The following is a 20576-nucleotide window of genomic DNA, read 5'->3' as shown; positions in this document are numbered from 1 at the left end:
TAGGTGACACTGTTGTATTTCTTTAGTTTTGTGCAACTTAGTGCGTCTTGTACGAGTTGTCTTCAATAATATTTTATGATTCAAAAAATACATTTAATTGAAAAAACGTATTCATTAAAACTCTTTTAAAAATGATTACAAAATTGGGCTACATTTAATTATTATTATTTTTTGCTTATTTGGGTGAGATAATTTAGATTCCTAAAATTTTGTCAAAAAAAAAAATTTAGATTCCTAAAATGAAATGCTGAATTTTTTTATTAATTTGGTAAACTCATTATTGCTTCTTTTTTATATATTTTCTTAATTTTTCTTCCTTCCATTTTTTTAAATTTCTTAATTATTATTTTTGACAAATTCTTAATTTTTAGTGCACTAATAATATCATGCACCAATTTTTGTTTCTAAAAAAAAACTTATGCACCAATTTTCATTCACAAAAATCTTGCAGCCTTTGGCTTTGTTAAGGGTTTAACCTCTCTTCACTCTCCTTCTCCCATTTTCTATATTTCAAACCCTAATTCTAATGTTTACCCCCTTTTGAATTCACACACCCCTTTTCAATTCGGTTTATCAATTTCAATGGCTAGAGGTTCAATTTCATCGATTTTCCTCTTATACACACGAAAAAAACGAACCTTTTCAACCCTTAAACCTCTTCTCTTCAATCACACACACAGTTCATCTTCAAATTCACAATTTCATGGCCATTTTCGCCATTTTTCGACCCATTTAATAAAATCTCGTTTTTGTCCTAGTTTGTGTCAAACATTGAATTTTTATGGTGGTAGAAGCATTCCCATCAGACCCTTTTCGACAGACGGCGAGGAGGGTTGTAAAGAAGCTGATTTGGATACCGAAATCGAAAAGGGTGCCGGTGAAAATGATGAATTTGAGCTTGGAAATGAGGTCAGTGATGATGTTTATGGTTTATCTGAAAATGGGGTTGATTTAGATTATGGTAATGATGATTGTGATTCAGAGATTATTGATTCTGTAGAATGTAGTAATAGTAATAGTAGTAGTAGCGGTAGTAGCAGTAACGTCGATGAATTAGAGAATAAGAGTGAGGTTGTTGATTTTACGCACGTTGCGTCCCGTGATCCTATTGAATTGTATGGTGAGCTAAAGAATGTGAAAAAGGGTGCAAAGTTGACTAGAGATGAGGTGGAAGTGTTTCAAGATGTGTTTCATTATTTTGCTAAATCGGGTTGGGCTTCGAATCAAGCACTTGCGATGTACATTGGTTTGTCTTTTTATCCGACGGCTGCACACAAGTTTCGGAATTTTTTCATGAAGAGATGTCCGGAGGATGTTACTAAGTACTTGATTTCGCTTGGACCGTGTGATGAGGCTGTGAAGTTTTTGTTTCCTATATTTGTTGAGTTTTGTTTGGAAAATTTTACTGATGAGATCACGAGGTTTAGGGAGATGGTTAAGTCGGCTGACCTCACGATGCCTCATACTTGGTTTCCTTTTGCAAGGGCGATGAAAAGAAAAATAATTTATCATTGCGGGCCTACTAATAGTGGTAAGACTTATAATGCTTTGCAGAGGTTTATGGAGGCGAAGAAGGGTATTTATTGTAGTCCACTTAGATTGTTGGCTATGGAAGTTTTTGATAAAGTTAATGCGAAGGGTGTTTATTGTAGTCTGTTAACTGGTCAAGAGAAGAAGTATTTACCATTTTCAAATCATGTTGCGTGTACTGTTGAAATGGCTTCGACGCAGGAATTGTATGAAGTGGCTATTGTTGATGAAATTCAGATGATGGCAGATCCGTATAGAGGTTATGCATGGACTAGGGCGCTCCTTGGTTTGATGGCTGACGAGATACATTTATGCGGTGATCCTAGTGTTTTGGATATTGTTCGAAAGATCTGTCAGGAAACAGGAGATGATTTGTATGAGCAACATTATGAGAGGTTCAAACCGTTGGTAGTCGAAGCAAAGACCCTGCTTGGAAATCTTGAAAATATTAAATCTGGGGACTGTGTTGTTGCCTTCTCAAGGAGAGAGATATTTGAGGTTAAATTAGCTATCGAGAAACACACTAATCATAAATGTTGTGTGATATACGGAGCTTTGCCACCAGAGACTCGTAGGCAGCAAGCTAATTTGTTCAACGATCAAAGTAATGAATATGACGTTCTAGTAGCTAGTGATGCAGTGGGGATGGGCCTTAACCTTAACATTCGAAGGGTGATTTTTAATAACCTTTCAAAGTACAACGGTGACAAAATTCTTCCTGTTCCAGCGTCACAGGTTAAGCAAATTGCCGGAAGAGCTGGTCGAAGAGGATGTGTTTATCCCGATGGACTCGCCACTACTTTGCATTTAGAGGATTTGGATTACTTGATCGAGTGTTTGAAACAACCCTTTGATCATGTGGAGAAGGTTGGCCTTTTTCCTTATTATGAGCAGGTTGAATTGTTCGCCGGACAACTTTCTAACATGACATTCAGCCAGCTTTTAGAAAAATTCGGTGAAAATTGCCGTTTAGACGGATCGTACTTCTTGTGTCGACATGATCATATAAAGAAAATCTCTAATATGTTAGAGAGGATTCCAGGGTTATCTTTAGAAGAACGATTCAACTTCTGTTTTGCTCCTATTAATGTTAGGGACCCAAAAGCTATGTACCACTTACTCAGATTTGCTACAGCGTTTGGTCAGAAGGTTCCCGTCAACATAGCTATGGGCATGCCAAAATGTTCGGCACGGAATGACTCAGAACTCCTAGACCTTGAGAGTAGGCATCAAGTGTTATCTTCGTATATGTGGTTATCAAACCACTTTGATAAGGAAAAATTTCCATATGCGGAGAAAGCCCAAGCAATGGCTGCGGATATTGCTATCTTACTTGCTCAATCTCTTAGAAAAGCTGATTGGAAACCTGAATCAAGGGGGAGAGGGAAACCAAAAGCTGCAGATAGTGAAGAGCCGCAAACAGAATCAAGAAGTGATACTTTAGAAACTGAAAAGAAGAATCGTGGTTATTCAAGACCACAGTCTCTTGTTAAAGTATATGAACAGTAAGTACCTTTCAATGTATAACCTTTTACTTTGGTATTTATGTAATTTCACCGTGGGGATTGAGAACATCTTCATTTTAATTAAACTGAGGAAGTGTAATGGCTCATGGATAAACAAATAATTATTACTTTCAAAGTCTGAAGTTTCTGATTTTTTAGTTAAGCATTGAAATCCTGCAATGGTTTAGAAACCTAGAAAAAGTTAGATTGTTTGTTTTTGTTGCTTTTATGTTCTGTGATACTGTGGATTCAAGGCTTTGAAATTGAATTGTAATAATCATTCTGTATGTTCTTTTCATACAAGACTAAGAAATCTTCTTTTCTACATGATATAGGTATATTATAATCACAATTTTTTAATACCAAATGGCCTTAAATTTCCATTTCCATATAAAACTAACTTCTATCTGTAGTTAACACCTGTAACGTTTCTTCCTTTGATGCATCTTGTGTTTCTTTCTTATATGATGGTCCCAAGGTACTTAACATGATAGTTGACAGTTGTGGGATAATATGGTCTCAAATTTTCACCTATAAATTAGGATTTGTGTTTCTTTCTTATATAATAATATAAAAGAATAAAAACAGATGATGTATATTTTATATTTAATACACGTTTTATACCTTCTGGCAAAGTGTCTTAAGCATCAATACCCCAGTTGTGCCCCAGCAATTTTTTGGTGTCCCTTTTGTCTAGCTATAAGGCCAAGGATTCTATTTTTGATGCAACACAAAAGTTTACTAGTCTTGGTAAGTTTGTCAGTGATGCTAAGATTTTTATGAATGGCTTGATACAAATGGAATCAGTGACCTTAAATTTGATTAATTTTATTAGTGTCGGTGACCCTTTATGTCTAGCATTCCTTCTTTTTCCTGGTCTTAAGTTTATCCCATGATCTTAGTTCTTAAAATGATGTCTGCTACATTTTTTTTCTCTTTCTCTCTTTTCTGACTGTATTTTTTTTCTGTTATTTAGGAAACGGCAGAAAGTGTTGTTTACACTCTGATTGTTTAAAGAAGATAAATGCATAATATGATGACTTTGGAGGTAATTCTGCTGATATATTATTCTCTCTGTTGGTAGGGAGGAAGAGTTGGTTCTATTTTCTCCATGATAAGCTAATGAAACATGCAAAAATTCAAAGCCAACACTCTGCCGAACCAATATATGCATAAGTTTGATCCATGATTATCTTCTATGAAGAACTGGCATAGGCACACTCAACAGACACAACACTATAACTTAGACATTGGTAATAAATTAAGAAAATAGAAATGATTGAATTAACTGCATGTGTTGATATCGTTTCGGTGTCAGACACCGACAAGTGTCGGACACTGGACACACCTTTAATCTGAAACCTTGGGACTACATAGGTTATCATACACTTCTTGTTTCATTATATGAAAAGTTGCTATTATTTTCTCTGTGGATGGCACCTTCTACCCTTTCGTAAATAACTTAAGATTGAATATGATTAGGCCAAGGTTTTTGCTTGTGTTTGTTTCAACCTATTCAAAACATTCCTGGTAATAGCAATTCGAATGACACCACCATTCCTGGTTACGTATTCAAAATATTTTTAATGTGAATCCAGCTAAAAAATAAATACATGTGAAGTCTTACTTTTTAATTCTCAAGTATATGTGGAGTTTCACTTTATTATATGAATTTTCAATATTCTGGTCATGACTTTGCGTGTTTCATCTTTGGTGTGCAGGTCATAATCAACAACAACTGCAATTTAACAACTTATACCGACTATTCACATAAATTTATTGTACTTTTTCAGCCAAAGCTGTGGCTTAGACCATGTTGGGAATGCATGAAAAAAAGACGACTTTAGGATTGAAGGATATTGACATTCATAGAAGATAGAGAACAAGGAAAGATACAAACAAGTAGGAATTATGCAAGTTTAGTTTTTCAGATAAACAAAATTGGAGCTTTGTTAGGTGCCTGAAGTAATATGCTCTGTTTCAAATGTAGACTAGAAATTTTGGTATAAGCTTCATCAAAAAGTTTATTATTTAATTATGCTTTGGTAGCTAAAGAGGCTTGTTGCCTTGAGAAATGAGGGGTGGTCAGGACCTAGGGTAGTATGCAACATTGATTTGAAAAAGTAGAGCCCCAAGATATGAACAAGCTTTTGTTAAAAGGTAGGCATCACACTCAATAAATGCATCTCTCAAGTAGTAGGAGAAAAAAAAATGTTATATGGCTTAATTTGTTTTCATATTTAAATAACAAAATTATTGTCTCCTAGTTTGTATTTGTTTCATGTTTTTATAAAGATTTTGTACTTGAAACAAGGTAGCAAGGATGCTTCTAGGGTGAAGTATTTTGTGTGAATCATGGTGAATCATTTTTAGATCAAGTACTTTCATTTGATATTATTTCTCATAAATCCAACACCTGATATCACCTTCCTCCTATGTAATCAATTTGTCATGTATTTGTTTTGAAGGGTTGTCATGTATTTGTTAGTCACAATGAATTAATTTTCATGAATCAAATAGACACTAAATATATAATTTAAGGGATAATTTGATACTCAATATATAATTCCAATGATAACAAATTTTCTCAGATGGATGAATAGACTAAAGTTGCTAAAAAAAACTATAGTGACATTCTATAAAAATGAGGGACCAAATCAAATACACCATATAGAAGTGGGAGCAGGTTTAGCCATCAATTGTTTCAACATATTCACAATTTGTTAGGCATATACACATATAATAATAAATACAAGAGGAACTATAATTTTTTTAGATTTCTTTAATTTTTTTTTAGAGTAAATTTAAAAAAAAAAAATGTGCATTATATATTAGTGTGTATATTTTGTTTGGAACACAATGAACATCATCACAACTAATTATTGGAGTATACGTCTTCAGGATAATGGTGATGAATCCACCTATAGAGTTGCTCTCATTTTAGTGTATGAACACTAAGCTCAAATTGTGGGCTAATGAAAGAAAGAAAATTAAATAGACAAGGATGCATTTGTTGGCACAATTTTGCTATTAACTATAACATGTGTGACATAGTTACATTTGAATTTTAGTTTTGTTTTCAATTTCTATAGGTGTTACAACGTAGCTTAACTAATAAGATTTGTTAGCGCCTATAAACAGCTCTTTTTGTTTAACTTTGGATTAGGGATGGCAATGGGCCCTCAATGGGCAGGGTACTGTAATGCCTGTCCCCCGTACCTGCGTTTGTAAAAAATGCCCGTACCCGAACCCATACCTTCATGGGCAACAATTTTACTGCCCGTCCCCATGCCATATGGGCATCTAAATGCCCGTACTCGCGCCCATTACCCGCACTTTAATACAAAACAATAAAAAAGAAAAGAAACATAACTGAATTTAAATTAATACATAAAATTTTACAAATAATAGTATTTTGCCAAATCAAAAGCATTCAATGTTTATACGAAAAACCAAATAAAAAGCATTCAAAGTCTGTATGAAAAAAAGTGCATAATACGATAAATTTCAAACAAAATATAGTCATGAACTTGTGACTCCTTAGCTCATGTTACAATTAACTAATTAATTTTAGTGGTATATAAATTTAAATATGGGTCCTGCTAACCGGTGCCCCTGGGGCACAGGTTAAACATACCATAAAAGGGAATTATTACCATAAAAGGAAACTGTTTTTGACATTATTATAAATTAATTACACAATTTCAATGCATTAACTACTATATAATTTCCTTTTTCATACCCTTAACCAGTGCCCTGGGGGCACCGGTTAGCATTTCCCTTTAAATATATATAATATTATATTTATATATATGCGGGCTACAGGGCGGACTGGGCATTAGAGTGCCCGTGCCCGTGCCCATGCCCGTTAAAGTTTGCGGGTAATTACCCGAGCCCGCCCCCATACCCATAAGTGCGGGTATTTACCCGCCCATTGCGGGTATGTTTTGCGGGTGTCCAATGGGCTTGGGTCGAATTGCCATCCCTACTCTGGATATTATAGCGGCTCATCAGGATTGCACCGTTCTGGCGGCTTGTTATGATTAGGCCGCTGCTACGGCTTGTAGGGAGGGATTGTGGTGGGCTTTGTATCGTTGCATCATATTATAGGATAACATTTTAGATAAGAATTTAGCTCTTCACCAAGCAAATTTCGCTCGCGTCCCTGCATGTTTTCCAAATATAACCCTGTTTGAGTTTAAGTCACACAGTGTGACTTAACTCACGCACTTCACAAGCTTTGCGTGACTTAAGTCACGCACCACTGAGCCTCTACGCGAGTTAACTTGCGCAAGTTGGCCGGTGGTAAAAACTGTAGCACAAACGTTTTTCGGACGGTGGTCAATAGTTTTGATTGGTTTTTACACGTTTTTCTTAAGTTTTTCACACGTTTTTGGACCTCATTAAGTGCTATCTACCCAGGCCCGGCCTTGAGGGTGTGCAAGGTGCTCAACCAAGCCGGGCCTACAAATGCTACGGGCCTCTAACGAAAAATTAAATTTAATACTCACCCCCCACTTAAATAAAAAAATATATATGTTATATCATTTTCTTTCTTTAGTACACGTTTGAGTTTTTTTCTAAACTCTAGTTCTCCTTTTTGTACATAAATCAGATCCTATCAAACCACCCCTAATTTGTATAATCACGTAATCATTCAATTTGGAAAGCTATATCATTGAAAGAATCACAACAATCATTTTTTTCTTCGCATAAACCATTCGTTTTACCCTTTTCCACAACAGAGGAGTGAAAAATCCAAACGACACCATTAGATAAATTTCACCTCTTTCACTTAATTTTTTTTAATTCCTTTCATGTTTAAAAGTTCTTCTGATTCTGATTTTTTTTATAATGAAATTTAACTACAAAAAAAAATTACGTTTTATTTTACTAAGGGTCTATTTTAAAAAGAGAGTTGAGCCTCCTATTTCACAGGGATGTCTGTATCTACCTTATACCACCTATAAAAACCCGCACATACTTCCTCTTTTCCTGACATTTTCTCCTCCCACTCTCTCCCCGTCTTTCTCTTCTTCTTATTTGTTTCTATAGTGTCTAAGGTTTTTATACCCCTTTAGGTAAATACCGGTGGCTTTTGGGGGAAGTAGTGGTCCGTTAGGTTGGGGAAAAAGACATCTTCCCTTGAAGTAAAATTAGGTTTGCTTCCTTTTACTCCCAAAATCTTTTTACCGTGGGTAAAAAGAATCATCAAAAGGAACCAAATTTAAATTTAACTCAAGGGGTCTTGATGTCGTTTTTTCCAACAGGACGGATCACTACTTTGCCCAAGATCTATTGGTATATACCGAAGATGGTAAAATATATGTAGGCATCAAGGAGTATCTATATATTTTTGAAAGCAAGATCTAACTCATAGCAACCTCTTGATATTTTTGAGTATCTATCTATCGAGGATGCAGCAAGGAGTATCTATATATTTTTGAAAGCATGCTAAAGATCTTCACCATGCTGGCACATAGAGAGCAATCTATTTTACGACAGCATGACAAAGATCCTCAGCACAATGACAAAAAATTTCATGGTTTCTTTGGTGTGTTTGTGTGTTTTTGATGGAAATGAAGTTTGAAAACCGGAAACACTTATTTATAGGGGTTTATGGATGTTGTGGACCACAAAAATTGTCTGTGAAATGTGGTCCTCACAAAAGAATCCTATGCTGAGGCAGTCCGGATTTTGTAATCCGAATTGTACTTGCACCCTAAACAAAGTGACTTGAATTCATACTATTTTAGCGTTTAACTGAACATCTTTGAATCTCATGTTGAAGCTTTTCGGAATATACAATCTGAACTAACCGCACCCTACAAAAAGAGCCAAGTTTCTCGTAGTTTCACCTACGATCGTATTTTTCCGGAATATATTATAATCCGGAATCCATGTGTAATTTGGATTATATATTCCAGACTGCATCAGAAGCTTTTGATTGTTTTCAAAGGTTGGTCAAGTAAAAAAAAAACGTGTTTTTACAATTAATGGCTTTCCCACCTTTTTTTTATCATCCCTCCCTATAAATAGGCTTCATTTTCCTCACAATTTCTCACACCCTATTCTCCTCTTCCTTCTACAACGATGTGTTTCCATCGTTGGCCTTTCATAGAAAGAGACCTCTTTAAAAATCCATCAGGGTTATATGATCGGTTAACGGGGAAGAGGTCAGTCTGTCTAGGTGTAAAATGAAAAATTTATGAAGAACAAAAAAAGCATTCCGGATTTTAAAATTCGAAAAATACTAACAAGTTCGAAAATTTGTCATTAGGTGCTTTAATCATGTTCTCTCTAGCTTTAAACAGAATTATAATAATGTGATTCATAGAAAATTTAGATCCTTCCTCCGTCATGTATAATATGCTTTAGTTGCTGACATGTTAATTTGACAATAGTGCTTATATAATATTGTATCTGCAGTATTTAATGAAAAACGATTAATTTTATCATCCATTATAGTCCTACCCAACTGAATGGATGGATTAATCTCTATAAATGCATGCAGACAAACAAACATTACTTATAATGTGGTTTTGGGATTTTTGTCACGTTATGAGCATGTGGTCTTTGTCAACGCCGTCAACTTTTAATGTATATTGTCAGGGATAAAAAAAATTAACTTATAATTGCATGCCACGTAGAGCACACTTCCTAATTCTAGAAATTTTGACAGATCCTTCAAACCCTTGGCCATGCCCATACTCTCTGCTGATGCTAAATCCTTCAGACTCCCAATTGTGTAAGTCAATGATTGTTTTTCCTTCTCTTTTTGTATATTCAAATTTTATATCCATCCAATTTCTTGAATCTTCTGTCTCTAATCTCAGGATTCCAAAGCCAAAGTTAGGGACTAGAGGTACCAGCAACATTGAAGAGCCACCAATTTCTGCATCTTCTTTGCATGGTTCTAAAATTAACATGAAATAAGTGCCAATATTTGATCTTTGTCTAAAAAAGAGGTTCATTAACAAGTTCTACACAATTGTTGTTATTATTTTTGTACTCACAGTGATGATGTGTATTTGGACAGATATTTCCGGCTTTTGAGTTGAGTGAAGCCAAAGCTGGCTGCACCTTCATAAGAGAGTTTCTCAATGTGTTCGACCAACAGCTCCTTCAATGCATTCTAATCCCTCATAGGCAGTTTTCTTGAAGGTCTAATTATCTGCACTGATTTCATTTGATAATAGTTTAGTCCTCATCAATGAATTAATTAGTAATAGAATAATTTGCTAATAGGTGTATAATCATTGTTCATAAATAATAGAATATACTATGCTTTTGTTTCATTATTTTTACTCTTAACTCATTGCTGAACTTTTGCTTCTTCTTGCTCCACAAAATTAAAACCAGATTCTTATCTTTCATTGATTCAGAGAAATCAACACACTCCATTAGTCAATCAAGATCCTACATCAATCGATTAAAACAGTAATAAGAAAAGTTTGGATTATTAATGTTTGTTATGCAATCTAACCAAAAAATATTTTTTTAAACAAAATATCACTATTTATGTGACCCCCTCTGAAATAAAAGTGGGAAGATATGCAATGAACAAACCAAATGGGCCATAATGATTCAAGATTGTAATACTATATAATACCTTCTTTCTCTTCCTTATTCATCTTTAGGTTTGTTTATTTTAATTTTAAGGTTGTTTTTTTGTTTATTTTAGATGTTCTTATTTTGTGAATGCATTATTTAATGCTATAAGTAATTATGCCAAACTGTGTGGAAACAATCCTATTGTGACCAGGACTCTGTTTCCAAAATTAAAGAAAATATTGAAGAGTTTGAATTTTGGTTTCTCATGTCTATAACTCAGTATAATCATTGTATTGAAAATGGGTATTAACCCCATGCATTCTTTATATATATTCAAACACTTTCTTTTTTCATTCTCTATGCTTTTAAAAGGATTTGGATATCTTAAAAGAGAAAAAGAGGTATTAGATAGAAAAGAAAACTTACATGTTTTTGTCTAAAGAAAAACATGCTAACAAATAAACACCAGCTCCATTGCTAACAAATAAACAAAGAAAAACATATTGTCAATGGTGGGCATCTTATCAATTATTTTCCCTTTTTCCACAATTTGAGCCACTTATTTTCTTGCACCATAAGCTAAAAAGAAAAATTACAATACATACATACATGATTTACAAAAGTGAAAAAAATATTTTGACAAGGAAAAAAAATAGGATCAAGTAGACTTGACATATAAATATTTTTTTCTTTCTAAAGTGCAGAATCTAAGGGATGATAGGAAGCAATGAAACAATATAACAGCTCATCATAATTAAGGGGAAATTAATTATTGAAGACTTATACATTAAGCTTGATGAAGGATAGCTAATCCTATTATGAATTTTAGCAAATTTTGTGTTAATGCATTGTTATTGATGAAAAGAATTTCAAGGTTTTGTGTGAATATTTGATTGTGGTACACCGTCACAGAAGAAACAAGAATGTTAAAGTGTTCATGCCAAAAACATGTATTGAAAAGGACTTTTGGGATAAATTTAAAGATTAGGACTTTTATTGGCTCACTGGGTAATCCCCTTAAAATATAGAGTTTTCAAGAAAAAGCCATGAAACAAGGGATTGAAGTCAACATTTTTGAAAAAAAAGAGAGCCTAAAAACATGGCTTTAATAGCTGCACCTATAGGATAAATATAAAGACCCGATTTTTCAGACGTTAATTACCAAAATTCTTAGTGAAAAGAGGAATAATTTCTTTAAAAACAAATAATAATCTTAGTAACGTGAAACTCATCAATTCTAAAATAACAATAATAATCTTCTCCTTGAATTTCTAAAATAGTAAATTTTACAAAAAAAAAAATATATAATATCCCTAATAACAAGACACTTGCCTTTTTCCTACCTAAGACTACACCTAGCTCAAAGTTCTAGATGCTTGTGAAAAGTTTTCTCAACAAGGTTAATACCAATGTCGGAATATATCAAGCCTCCAAATGTGCACCACTAGTGTCTTCTTCTACTATAACACTTTGCCTCCCTGACGTCACCGCCAAGAAGGAGACACGGATCGACGGTCATCTGTCCAAAAGTAAAGGTCATCTCCAACTAACAAACATAGTACAAATGTGCATGCTTATATAAATTTACACCTCTAAACGCAAATGTCCCACCATTGGGCTATATGCAAATGGTCATCAGTCTATATGCAAATGCTCATGATCCGGATTTCACCTCTAAACGGAGCCAAATGTCCCACCATTGGACAATATACCCCACCATTGGGCAATACCCCACCATTGGGTAATAACTCCTAAAAATTTGATGTTCAGTACCCCACCATTGGGCATTATTCTGAATCACCTAATGCATATGAATCGCCACTACCCCACCGTTGGGTAGTAACTCCTAAAACTCGATGGTCAGTACCCCACCATTGGGCATTTGTCTGAGTCATCTAATGCATGAATGTCTCCGTAAATACCCCACCGTTGGGTAATCTCCAAAAATCAAAAGTCTAATATCCCACCTTTGGATATAGTTTTGAATCACCATTTTAGTTACTTAAGTTTATTCACCCATAAACAAATAGTATTTACATTAAAACAACACCACATAAATAATAACATAATATTCATGCCAAAACAACAACACCAAGGTAATTATCACATCACCAATATATAGCACATAGCATTCACTTCAAAACAACAACACTATGGTAACCATCACAACACAAATATTCACACATACACATACGGAAGCGCATGGAATGATGCCCTTACCTTTGCACCAAGAACTCTTAAAATTCCCATGAAGCATTCTTTGTTCCACTACGTCTATACCTTCACAAAATAATTCACCACTAATTCTTAATACCAAAACTAACTAACATTTTAACATTCAAGGCTGAAGGGTTTGGCTAAGGAATCTAATCAAAATATGAATATTTTACTTAGATATTCACAACGACTACTTCTGTAAAATTAAGTCCAAAAGGTAAAGACATGTAAGATAATCTTTTAAGTATTTGATGATAAAACTTGTTTCACTCAACTCAGTTAGTAGTGTACCTCCAACAATCACATTTTCAAAGAAAATTTACCCAAAGATCAATTCCTAAATCAACAAAAAAACTCATTACGTAAATGAACAATGCTTTCAAATAATCTTTCTTAAGTTCAAAAAGTATACTTCTGGAAATAAAACTATATTTTTTTAACTCAAAATTTACTCAAGGTTATATTCATCTAGTCAAACATATAGATAGTAGCATACTCTATTGTCATATCAGGTCTAGTTAATTAAGAAAAGTTCAATTATATTTGCTTTAACCATAAAATTTTGATCGACTAATCATTCTAATAAACCATTTTAAGTCATTCAAGATTACTAGAACAAGGGGATAATTTTGCTCATAATTAAACTCATACAAATATGGCCCGTTAAAATAGAATTTCATCAAAATACTGAGATAATGATTCAAATATAACTTTTAGATCTAAATGAAAATTGGTGTAAAATTTAACAAAGCAACATCGATTTCTTAATCCCATCTTTTGTTTCAATTTACGTTTCAAAATTACTACTTTAAGGTCATAATAATAATTATAACATAGGTTTGTAAGAGAGAAAAAGTTTAAGGACTCTACATGTTATGTTTTCTACAAAAATATGATTGATGATTTTGATTCTTTAATAATAAAAATGACAATAAGAATACTAGTAGGATTCTTACTTGGTGATGATAATTTTGTTAAGATTGACTTTTCTCTCTCTTGGCTCTTCTTTCATTGTTCTTCCTTTCCTATTCTCTTTCTCTTTCTCACTATGTATTTTGTTTTTGTTCTTCAAAGTATAGAAAGGGGTGTGTGTGAAAAAGAGTAGGAATAAAATATCATCCCTCGCTTAATTAATATCATAAGATGATAAAATTAATTTGTAGTTTATAAGGTTAAAAGTAATAAATATATATACTAGAAGAAGAAGAATCTGGGATGTTACAATAAAGTTGCCTAAGATTAACAATTTGATAGGTGAATGACATGGATGATTCAAAACACTATGTTTCTTTAAAATTGTATTTGTGTATGAGTTCAAAGAATGACACAGTATGAAGGTCCAACATCAGCCTAAGATTTGGCTGAACAACTACCACCCTAGCTACTTTGATAAAAGAAAGTGCAAAAATAAAATTTGTTAGATGAATGGAATGCATGATTCATAAAACTATGTTTCTTTTTCAATTGTATTTGTGCATTAGTTCAGAGTAATTTAATTCAATTGTATTGGTGGAAGAAGGAAGGTGGTAGCGGCAGTTGAGGGCTCAGTGTTAGCATTTCAGAAGAATGAATGATAGCAGAGGGCTCGGGCTTGATGAAAGAGTTTGGACTTGGCCCATTTCTGCTTAGTTCTGGGTATATGTCTAAAACAGTGGTGTGAATAATAATATTCCCAAAATTGAATTTATTATTGAATTTGATAAAATAATTTCAAACCTATAGCATGTATCATTTAATTTTCAAAATATACACACCCTTAAATATATCTCCAAAAATTTATTCAAAGTATTTTCTAATTCAACTTAAGCCTATTTAGGTTGTTTGCACAATTTTAATTTTTGTAATTGACACGCATAATATAAAACAACTTTGATCGTGCACGTGTTACATAATAAACGCGTAATACGAAACAACTATTTATGTACACACATAACATAATACACGCCTAATGTGTAATTTTTTTGATTGTTTTTTTCTTTTTTGTGATAATAGTTACGTAACGATGAACGCTCATAACACGTGATCGTCTACCCGTGCATCAACACGGGTTACACACTAGCAAAAAAAATGTTAGTTTTGGATCAGTTTCATGAAGGGATAGGAAAGACCATTGATAACTCAGTTGTAGCTGTGGATGACGCTGTTGATTGTTGGGTTGTACAGGATGAAGACATTTTTACTCATTTAGATACTCTAAGATCTTCCCCATAGAATTTTTGGTGAAGATTGGGTGCCATGTGAATATGTTTGTCATCAGACACGATGTTATAGCGTATCCCCAGCAGGACTGTGGAAAAAGTCCTTCGTGAAAGCCACATAAAGATTATCTTAGAATTGTTGGGCACTCTCAAAACCTATGAGTGTGACTTCGTCACTTATGTAAGAAATCATGATAGCAAATGTGAATAAAAATATACCGGTGAAGGATGGTATAAGTTTCCGAGTGATAATAGTTTAAGTTTTGGTGACGTGTTGGTTTTTTATGTATCCCAGATTTTCTTTCTGTTAGGGTTGTTCCTTCTAAGATATCTCAGTGATCTAATGAATTGTTATTGTGGTTTCTAATTTTTAGTGTTGTTCTTCTTAAAAAAATAAATGTTGGTTTCAATTTGATTCTTTGCTTTCATGTCTTTTGTTGGTAGGAGGACTACTTGATTATAATGTTTGTCTTATGGCACGTGCAATCTTTGTTTATTTTATTATTTTCATATGTTTGAATCATATAGTGTTACCATTTTAGAAGCATTATGGGTTTAATGAAGGGGTGTTTGCCTAAAATGAAGGTGTAATCAGTATTATGTTAAAAGTTACAATTTTATTGTTCCATTTATGTTTTTGCAATGTTGTTGTTTTGGTATATCATTTAATTTAAAAATCTGTGATGTCAATATTGTCGTCAACCGTTATATTTATGTTTGTAAACTATGATATGTATACACCGATACGAACATTAGACATGATGTTAATATTGGTGTTTCGACTAATTCTTTTAATTTAAAATAATAACGTTGTTCAGTTTAATCATTGATATAAGTATTGTGTTGATGTCGGACATGGATAGACAATTTCTTGGTATCGAGACATGTTTATACAAGTGACAATGGTTTCAATTTCACACATGACATGGACTTTGACGTGTGATTTGTTATTATTAATTTGACAAACTAACATCAACTACGTACCAATGTGTATCACTATCATGTCAGTGATGGCCATTGAGGTGCGGTTGTCCATTGACGAGACATGCGTTATACAAACATCGAGGTTTTATTGTCCTTTGTCGATTCACGCGTTGCCAAACATTGAGGTACGATTGTCTATTATTGTGACATGTGTTGTCCGAAGATAAATATACCCGTGCGTCCGCGCACGGGTCACACACTAGTAATCTACAAAACATAGTCAATGGCCTGAAGAAAAAAAATATATAAATGTGAGTTATTTAAACTAAAATTTTCTATATTGATTATTGAGCATATTTTTTCATTGTGAAATGTTTCAAATTAGATTCCATTTTTTCTTCATTAAATGTCATTTGTATTTCTTTTTTTCCAAGCATTTAATTTAATAGACTAGTTCCTTAGCCTCTAGGAACTTTCTAGCATTTAAAAATCGTTGTAAAAATCATATGATAAAACTGCATAAATTGATAATACTCCTTTAAAGTTGGAGAAAACTCCATGGAGAAAATAAATTAACAAACATCAGATACATTAACTCAGATCAGAATGTATATGACAGACAATCAAAGTATATAACAGACAAAATAACAACTCGCGCAAAATACACATACTGTTTCAAGCTTATGACAGACAAAATCACAAAGTATCCATGATGAATTGTTTTAACTGTCGCAAAGTATCCATGATAAAATTGTTTAAACAGAGAGAGATAAAAGTGCATACTGTTTCAAGCAAGATAGCGGTACAATTCTCTGTCCACTTTATCCCTCTCTAAAAACTCGCGCTCAATGAGGGATTCAATCTGTTTTTTAATAACAACAGGATTGGGCAAAAACCGCGCCTGCAGCTGCTTCGTGACCTCGGCGATGACATTATTATGCTCTAAAACCCGCCTAGATTTCATTACCCTCACAATTGCTGTCTCAATCTGCGGCTTTCTTTCTTCCTCCACTCTTTGCCGAGTTTCTATATTTTCTGGTTCGGTCTCCCTTTGTGCAACAACAGTCCCTATTTTTACCTTGAAGAGCTTGCTAGTGAATTTTTCATTGAAAAAGAACACATCATCTTCAGATATGTCCTTGCTCATTAGCTCTTTCCGAAGAACATTTTTCCCTTTGACCAAGGCCAACGACTGAAGGCACCTCTTCAAGTCTGACATGGGTATTGCTGTAGCCTGCTCTATCTCCTTACAAGTCATCCGATCAGCATTGTTGAAAAGCATTAGTACACACATCTGGTATGTAGAAACATTCAGCTCATGCTTCTGGCCCTTACCAAATGTAGCTTTCAAATCAGCATTCCCCATATTAGCTTGCCACGTCAACCTCCTACCACTGTGAGGGCCGAGATAATAATTACGAAACTTCTCACATAGACCCCGGATTTCAGATGGAAGATTACATTGCGGACTAGGTTGGGTTGGCCATGAACCTGTTGTAAGCACCTGGACAGATAGTGTAGGGCTATCTCCCAACTGAGCACCATGATCAGCTAAGAAACCTTGCATCGTATCATAAGAAGTCTTCATGTCTGTAAACATACCCTCTAACTTAGAAGTGAATTGATATCCACATTCTGTTTTGAGCTTAAAAATCAAACTTCTTTCTGCCTCCTCTGATACAGTCTTCCTCGAAAGAAGCCTTTTTGCTAGGTGTTGCTTATAATACTTCTCAAACACATCCTTCTCTTGCAGGTACCGGAAAAGCATCATGACTTTGTCTAGTACAGTCTCTACATCCTCCTCACCAACCCCTTTTATCTCTCTACGAAGTTTATCATCCACAAACAAAGAAATGAATTCTGGAGATCGGGCACTCAAATTGATGAAATATTCAAATGCAGAATTCAAGGCATTCTGAAATGACTTGTCATTAGCAAACGCCAATGTGATAACTTTGTCATATTTATCCTTCAAAACCAAAAGACACTGCACAAAATCCACAGGATTTTTCAACCTTTCAGGATCCATAATTAACTGCTTACCAGTATCCCGTATAAAAGAAGTCATGACATCTTTAATAATTGTGAGCCCAGAATGTACCCTACGAAACATGTTAAACATTCTTTCCAAGTCCTCATACTTGTCACCCCTGAGCATATTAACTAAGACTGATTTATTCATATCAATCAAAGTGTGCCTATGATTTTCAATCATCTTTTTCTCGACCACACTAATTATCTTTGACTCACTGCTAGAATCCAAGTAGTGAGATGCTCTCTCCTTTTCTATATTTAAACAACTCTCAACTTTTTTCAGATAATCCTCACAATCACAAGATTTAATGAATTTCTCAGACTCACAACTATAAAAAATCTCGGAAGCCTCAAGAAAACGATCTTCAAAGTCCTTCTGGTAAACAGACGAACCCAAATCCATTAGCATCTTTAATAAGTTCCTCATTAGGCCTCTGCTAATTACTTCACCGTTCCTTTCTCTAAGGACGAGGTCAAGAAGTGTATCCCGAAGCCTAGTCTTAGTTTTGTTGGAATGGATCACAACATCTCTCCATAGATTCATACCAAGTTCATGAACGGGGGTTTTGTGGTTGCTTGGTACGAAAGTTCGATCCATGTACATTAGTATGTCTCGGATTTTTCCCAATGCTTTGTTATGGTCTACCCACTTCCTGTTAAGCTCCTCCAAGAAACTTTCTCCTTGAGCAGATTCAATTGATTGGGAGATTTGTTTCAGATGAGAGGTCATGGTCTTCTCAAGTCCAGTGTAAAGTTTCTCCCCAAATCTATGCAGCACCATATTATATGCATTCCTGAACGGACAAATGATGATCATAAACAAGATAAGAGCAAGTAATATAGGCACTAAAAAAATCTTTCTTTTCACAAAATCAGAACACATTTTCCCAAATCAAACTAACTATAATAATATAAACCAATTTAACAACCTCAAGGAATCCAATTTAACTGGTATATGTCAATATTCAAAGTTTTTAACCATCCGAGTCCCAGGGGAAATGGGCTCTGATAATCTGAAGTTCGGTAAGGTAAGTAAAGTCTAACTAAGCGATCAAGCATTGGAAAGTAAGTGTGTTAGAACAATACAATACCTAAGCGATAAAGTAAGTTTCACCTGCATAAATAACCTAAAACTCAACATAATTTCTTTTTTGGACTAACAGATCAATGACCGGGGGGATTTGAACTCGTGCCCTTGCAGGAGTTGAACCTGCTCTTGCCGTGGGAGTTGAACCCACGCGGCCACGCCCTTGCAGGGTATGAGTCAAGTCCTTACCAAACAACTGAGTGAACCTTCATTCTTAACTAACGTAATAATTGAAATGTAATTCTAAAACAAGAACACTTAAAGAAAATTGAAGGTGGTGTTTGTGAGTATGATGAACAAACAAACCTGGAAAGCTCGTCAAAGGTAGGATCACAAGCATTATGATTGTATATATCGTGGATAGCATCTTCAAGAATCTTCCACGTTTTTTCAGCATAGTTAGAATCCACCACCACACGGTTCTTAAACCTTTCAATGCAAAACTGCCTCTTCTTCATCGTTAAAGAAACTGGTAAATTGAAGGAATCGATGAAGGTGAGTTGATTCAAAGGAATATGTATTGAGGAGAGGAGAGGAGAGGAGAGGAAAGGTGTGTGAATGAGACAAAGGTGCTGAATGAGAACTGGGGAGAGGAAAAGGTGTGTGAATGAGAGAAAATTTGCAAGTAACTCACTTCTTAGTCAGTTTCAAAGTGAGTGCTATATTGACATGAAGACTTTAAGATTTTTTAAGGTCAGTTTTATATAGTATTATAATGATCAACAATATAAATTGTTTATCTAGACAAACAGTTGAGAATTGCTATTTACACATTTCATAAGGTTGTGTCACACGAGTAAATGACGTTTTTGCTCTTCAGCAATTAACGGCCGAAGTTTTGAAAATCCGACTGCAGTTAACTGCTGAGGAAATCTGATTATGCAGGCAATGAGCTCTGCATCATTCTAAAACATTTACAAGTCTTTTTTCGGCTAGTTTTTACCTGTAATTACACCAGAGCATTTCAAAAGGCAAAACAATTCATACAACATTGAAACTTGGCCATAAACAAGATAAATACAATATCTTTTACAATTGTCCATAATTAAATCAAACCGACATTTGGTTCAAATTACACAAACGTTTGAAATTCATCATAACGGTTCAAATAACAAAAAAATATTGGCGCAAATGCACAACTTAATTAAACCAACATTTTTGTACATTAAACAAAGTAAAAAATCCCATGAAATTAAAAATAATGTCATCAAAGTACAAATATACAAATCAATGTCATCAAAATACCAAAACTAAAAAACAAACTACTACTACTGGTCCTGGTCCTAGTCCTGTTGATGTTGTTGGTGCTTCCTCCTCGGCCTCTGGCCTCGCCTCCTGGTCAAGATAGGCGTGATCTGCTCCCTAAGATGGCTCATGGCCTGAAACCACGAAACCACTGCTGAGGGGTCATGCTCATGACCTCCTCCTAGCCTAACTGCGCATCAGTGTAGGCAACAGCGCCACTAACCATGTCATAGGTGGCAGGCGAGCTTTATCTACACAAAAAATAATAAAATTAACATCATT

At 34.4% G+C, this 20576-nt stretch overlaps 2 protein-coding genes and 2 long non-coding RNA genes across 4 annotated transcripts; 2 read left to right on the top strand and 2 right to left on the bottom strand.

The window, feature by feature from the left end:
• The first annotated feature begins 421 nt into the window (after positions 1 to 421).
• LOC25495300 (DExH-box ATP-dependent RNA helicase DExH18, mitochondrial) lies at positions 422 to 5413 on the top strand. The gene is made up of 3 exons (XM_013595507.3): positions 422 to 3035; positions 4012 to 4083; positions 4757 to 5413. Exons 1-2 carry the CDS (start codon positions 583 to 585, stop codon positions 4040 to 4042), a joined length of 2484 nt encoding a protein of 827 aa, XP_013450961.2. The 5' UTR covers positions 422 to 582; the 3' UTR covers positions 4043 to 4083; positions 4757 to 5413.
• Positions 5414 to 9703: 4290 nt separating this feature from the next.
• Positions 9704 to 10336, top strand: LOC112422634 (uncharacterized). The gene is made up of 2 exons (XR_003013121.2): positions 9704 to 9783; positions 9872 to 10336. It is a non-coding gene; the product is annotated as an uncharacterized lncRNA (long non-coding RNA).
• A 2026-nt stretch (positions 10337 to 12362) lies between these two features.
• On the bottom strand, positions 12363 to 13847 carry LOC112422635 (uncharacterized). The gene is made up of 2 exons (XR_003013122.2): positions 13763 to 13847; positions 12363 to 12869 (listed from the first exon to the last, which is right to left on the bottom strand). It is a non-coding gene; the product is annotated as an uncharacterized lncRNA (long non-coding RNA).
• A 2653-nt stretch (positions 13848 to 16500) lies between these two features.
• LOC25495298 (cullin-3A) lies at positions 16501 to 19713 on the bottom strand. The gene is made up of 2 exons (XM_039826852.1): positions 19356 to 19713; positions 16501 to 18756 (listed from the first exon to the last, which is right to left on the bottom strand). The coding sequence occupies exons 1-2, from the start codon at positions 19505 to 19507 to the stop codon at positions 16716 to 16718; spliced, it is 2193 nt and encodes a 730-aa protein (XP_039682786.1). The 5' UTR covers positions 19508 to 19713; the 3' UTR covers positions 16501 to 16715.
• Between the last annotated feature and the right edge of the window lie 863 nt (positions 19714 to 20576).

The sequence above is a fragment of the Medicago truncatula genome, chromosome 6, assembly GCF_003473485.1.
Source record: "Medicago truncatula cultivar Jemalong A17 chromosome 6, MtrunA17r5.0-ANR, whole genome shotgun sequence".
Lineage (NCBI taxonomy): Eukaryota > Viridiplantae > Streptophyta > Magnoliopsida > Fabales > Fabaceae > Medicago > Medicago truncatula.
The sequence above is the reverse complement of the archived record's forward strand: the minus strand, read 5'-3'. Positions and strand labels throughout refer to the sequence as shown.

Excerpts from the sequence above, each read along its gene's own strand:
- LOC25495298 (XM_039826852.1), bottom strand. The coding sequence starts at position 19,507 with ATGAAGAAGAGGCAGTTTTGCATTGAAAGGTTTAAGAACCGTGTGGTG. Across the intron at positions 18,757-19,355 it reads ACCTTTGACGAGCTTTCCAG|GAATGCATATAATATGGTGC; the intron begins GTTTGTTTGTTC and ends TTGTCCGTTCAG.
- LOC25495300 (XM_013595507.3), top strand. The coding sequence starts at position 583 with ATGGCTAGAGGTTCAATTTCATCGATTTTCCTCTTATACACACGAAAA. Across the intron at positions 3,036-4,011 it reads CTTGTTAAAGTATATGAACA|GAAACGGCAGAAAGTGTTGT; the intron begins GTAAGTACCTTT and ends TCTGTTATTTAG.